At 47.8% G+C, this 3,759-nt stretch overlaps 1 protein-coding gene across 1 annotated transcript; it reads right to left on the bottom strand.

Annotated features, from left to right (window-relative positions):
* Window positions 1–2,498: 2,498 nt before the first annotated feature.
* LOC311188218 (large ribosomal subunit protein eL29-like) lies at window positions 2,499–2,996 on the bottom strand (the record flags this gene model as incomplete). The annotated part of the gene is made up of 1 exon (XM_084259369.1): window positions 2,499–2,996. One exon carries the CDS (start codon window positions 2,994–2,996, stop codon window positions 2,499–2,501), a length of 498 nt encoding a protein of 165 aa, XP_084115495.1.
* Window positions 2,997–3,759: the final 763 nt, after the last annotated feature.

Raw genomic sequence — 3,759 nt, 5'->3', positions numbered from 1 at the left:
AAGCACAGTTTCTTTACGTGTCTCTAGGGTCCATGCGCCTCCTCCAGGTCTCCTTCTGGCTCCATCCTGCTCCTTCCTCAGTCTCTTCTTCAGCTTCTCCTCTTCCTGCTCAGCTCCACCCTCCCTTGGGTGGGGCAGGGAACCTCCCCCTTTCCTGGGGACCACCCTGTTACACTTGTATAAATAAATAAATAAAATAAATAAATAAATAAATAAATCTAAAAAAAAAAAAAAAACAAATTGGTTTTTCAGTAATTGATCAGTACTTGCAGTTTTACTTTTAAATGCGTATTTTTAGCAATGGTAGAAACTAGCCATAAACAAATGAGGAGAATCTTGGAGTCAGCTAACGAGATTCCTGATTTTTCAGAAATCTGCCCCATGCCCAGACTTTTGTCAGACGACATGAGTAGTGCGGCTCCGGCTCCCAATACCTGGGACTGACCAGAAGGGCACACACTCCTCCTTCCCCCTGTGTGACTCCCTCCAGCTCTGGTCTAGAGAGAGAATAGCTGGAGCCAGTGAGGCCTGGGAAACAGAGGGGCTGCCAGGCTGGAGCTCCCTGACTCTGAGGCCAGTGGGTTTTCTATAGTGACCCCAAAAGAGGCAAGCTTAAAGTGATGTTGGGGACTGGGGGAGGGAGATGTCAGGGGAGCGGGAGCCACCACATCCTAGCAAGGGGCCCAGAGCGGGGTCCTACCCAGCTCCTTCCAGCTCAGTCCAACCACGACATATTTCTAAACTTCCTCCTCTTCTTCATATCCATTGCTTTCTCAAGACCTGCTCAAAAATAGCTTCTTGATGGAACTTTTGCCATCGAGGTGTTGTCCTGACATTCTTTGCTCTTTGTGGGTGTGATTTGAATTCATTTATGCTGGGCTTGATGTGTAATTGTCCTCCCACTGTCTATGTTGTGTGCCCCGTCTCTCCTGTTACACACACACACACACACACACACACACACACACACACACACACCCCCCTCTCCTTGTGAACCAGATCCTCACTCAGCACTGGGGTTGCTCTGACCCTCTGTCTCTGGTTCCCTCTTATAGCCGTCCTCTCTGCAGTGTCTCTACTCAGTGGTGTCTGAGCAGCCCCAGGAGTCCCTGCACCTCCTGCCTCTATCCTAGTGGGAAACCAGACCCTCACCCTGCATGACAGTGAGGAGATGAAGGCTAAGTCCTGAGATCAGTGACTGATGGAGACAACGTACCTTTTTTTTTAATTTTCTTCTTTCCCCTCATTACTGTATTATTTCTATTGAGGCAACATCAGTTTACACACTGCATGTGTCCAGAGGCACAGGGTCACCCCTCTCAGATGTTTGTTACCATATCACACCCACCTAAGGACATCCACAGTCCTCACCATAGTCCATGAGGTCCTCTTCCCTCTTTGTGTCCTGCTCTCACCATCCCTCACCCATAGGGTCAATTTTCCAGACATAGTTCTAGAGTTTGTTTCGGTTTAATGTCATCTGTCCCTGCTTTGGTTCTTTATATTCCACATATGAATGAAACCATCTAGTATTTGACTTTCTCCTTCTAATTTATTTCACTTAGCATAATTCCCTCCTGATCAATCCATGTTTTGCAAATTCAAGGCTTTATCTTTTTCACAGCTGAGTAGTATTCCATTGTGTCTATCTACCACCTCTCCTTTGTCCATTCATCTGTCCTTGGGCACTTAGGTTGTTTCCACAGTAGGTTATTGTGCACAGTGCTGCAGTGAACATAGCAGACACATCCTTTGGAATTAGTGTTTTTACCTCCTTTGGATAAATACCAAGGAATGGAATGCTTCACCGTGTGGAAGGTGTATTTTGAATATTTTGAGGAACCTCCATTCTGTTCTCCATAGGGGCGGGACTGTAACAGTGTGGCATCCATAGAAAAGGAAGGTTCCAGTTCTCCTGCCCCACCCCAGTAAGGGTGGAGCCCATCAGGGATTAGAAGCTAAAGAGGAGGCAGAAGCAACAAGGCGGGGAAAGGAGACTGGAGGAGACCCAGGGACATGGAAAGAAACACTTGAAAGAGACAAAGACAATGGTAAGAGATCCAGGGGAGGCTGACAATGGCAGCCTTTATCTTGCTGTGGATTTTGATTTTGCTCTTGTCCTTCCAGACTTTCCTGGTCCTTCCTGCCCCTTTTCTATGAGTCCCTAGCAGAGGGGCCATAGACTGTGGCAGGCTTTTGGGCCTCAGCAGTGCTGCTTTGGGCCAACCCTGTTTGGCTGGGCATTACCCATGAGGGGATGGGAACTTGGGGTGTTTCATTTGGAAGCTATTTTAACTATATTCTTTGTCTTCTCTTTCTCTATTGCACACAAATTTTATTACCATTCTTTTCTTTTTTTTTTTTTTTTTTTTTTTTTAGGTTCTGCTTCAGATTTATTTGTACAAATAGCACAGGAAGACACCAGTGCCCTGTAGACAGCAGCCTAGGGGTGACACCAGTCCTTCTGTCCTCACACAGGCAGACAGTGTTCTCTATTCTTAAGGCTTTGCGGGGACCTGGGCACCTTTGGCAGCCTGGGTACCTTTGGCGGCCTGGGTACCTTTGGCAGCCTGTGTTCCTTTGGGGACCTGTGCTGCAGCCGCATCCTTGGCCTGGGTTTGAGCCTTGCCCTTTGGCCGCGAAAGCCTGAGACCCTTGGCGATGCGGGCACGTGCATGTTTCCCAAGCTTGGGGTGAGCGATGTAGGCAAGTCGGCTGAGCTTGCGGCTGCTGCCCTTTGGGATGTTAGCCCTGACCGTCTTGGTCTTTACAAGGGCCTTGATAGCCTCAGCACGTGCACTCATGGCCTTGGCATTGTTGGCCTGCATCTTCTTCAGGCCCTTCTTGTTATGCTTCTTGGCAAAGCACATGTTCCTTAGGAACTTGGGATCTACCCCCTTAAGAGATTCGTATCTTTGGGATCGGGGTTTCTTGATGCCATTTCTGTGCCATTTTCGGGATTGGTTGTGTGTGGTGTGGTTCTTGGACTTGGCCATGTCTGCACCGAGGCCCGCGGCTCCCCAGGCGCCTTGAGCCGGAAGAGCTACCATTCTTTTCTATTAAAGGTCTTACCTACTATAGTATGTTTTGTCTTTATATAACCAATGACAGTACCTACTTAGATTTATCAGGTTTGAGGATCTGGGGAACCCCTGTTCTGCCCGCTAACAGGAGCAGTCTCCATCCCCACCCACAATGTACCAGAGTTCCTTTTCCTCCTCCCCTACACTGGGTCATTGTCACAGGTGTGAGGGGCTATCTCGTTGTTTCAATTGGCTTTTTCCTGACAGCACATGATGACAAACATTTATCCATGTGCATATTGGCCACATGTGTGTCTTCTTTAGAGATGTGCCTGTTTAGCTCTCGTTTTGATTGGGTTGTTTGTTTTCTTCTTTTGGAGCCCTTCCTGGGATTTGCAGTCCTTGGTGTCTTGGATCTCTCCGGTCTGGGGTGGGGGTGGGGCCATAAAACCTATTTGTGGCTCTGGTTCAGGATATTCTCTCCCCCTAACAGAACCTACTACCTTTGCAACTTTTCTGTAAATCTAACAGTATTCTTTAAATTTTTCTTTAAACTACTCTCAACACTTAACAGGTTGCAGAAGGAAAAAACTATCTACTCTCCTGTTTTCCCAGGTTTTGTTATCCAATGACTGGAGAGAGTGGTTCTGCGGAGAAAAACTGGAAACCTCACACACAGGGCAGGCTCCGGAGTCTCCTCTCCTCTGAGCCCTGCTTCTCTGACTCCTCATAGAGC

Source organism: Talpa europaea (assembly GCF_964194135.1).
Source record: "Talpa europaea genome assembly, chromosome: 2".
Lineage (NCBI taxonomy): Eukaryota > Metazoa > Chordata > Mammalia > Eulipotyphla > Talpidae > Talpa > Talpa europaea.
The sequence above is the reverse complement of the archived record's forward strand: the minus strand, read 5'-3'. Positions and strand labels throughout refer to the sequence as shown.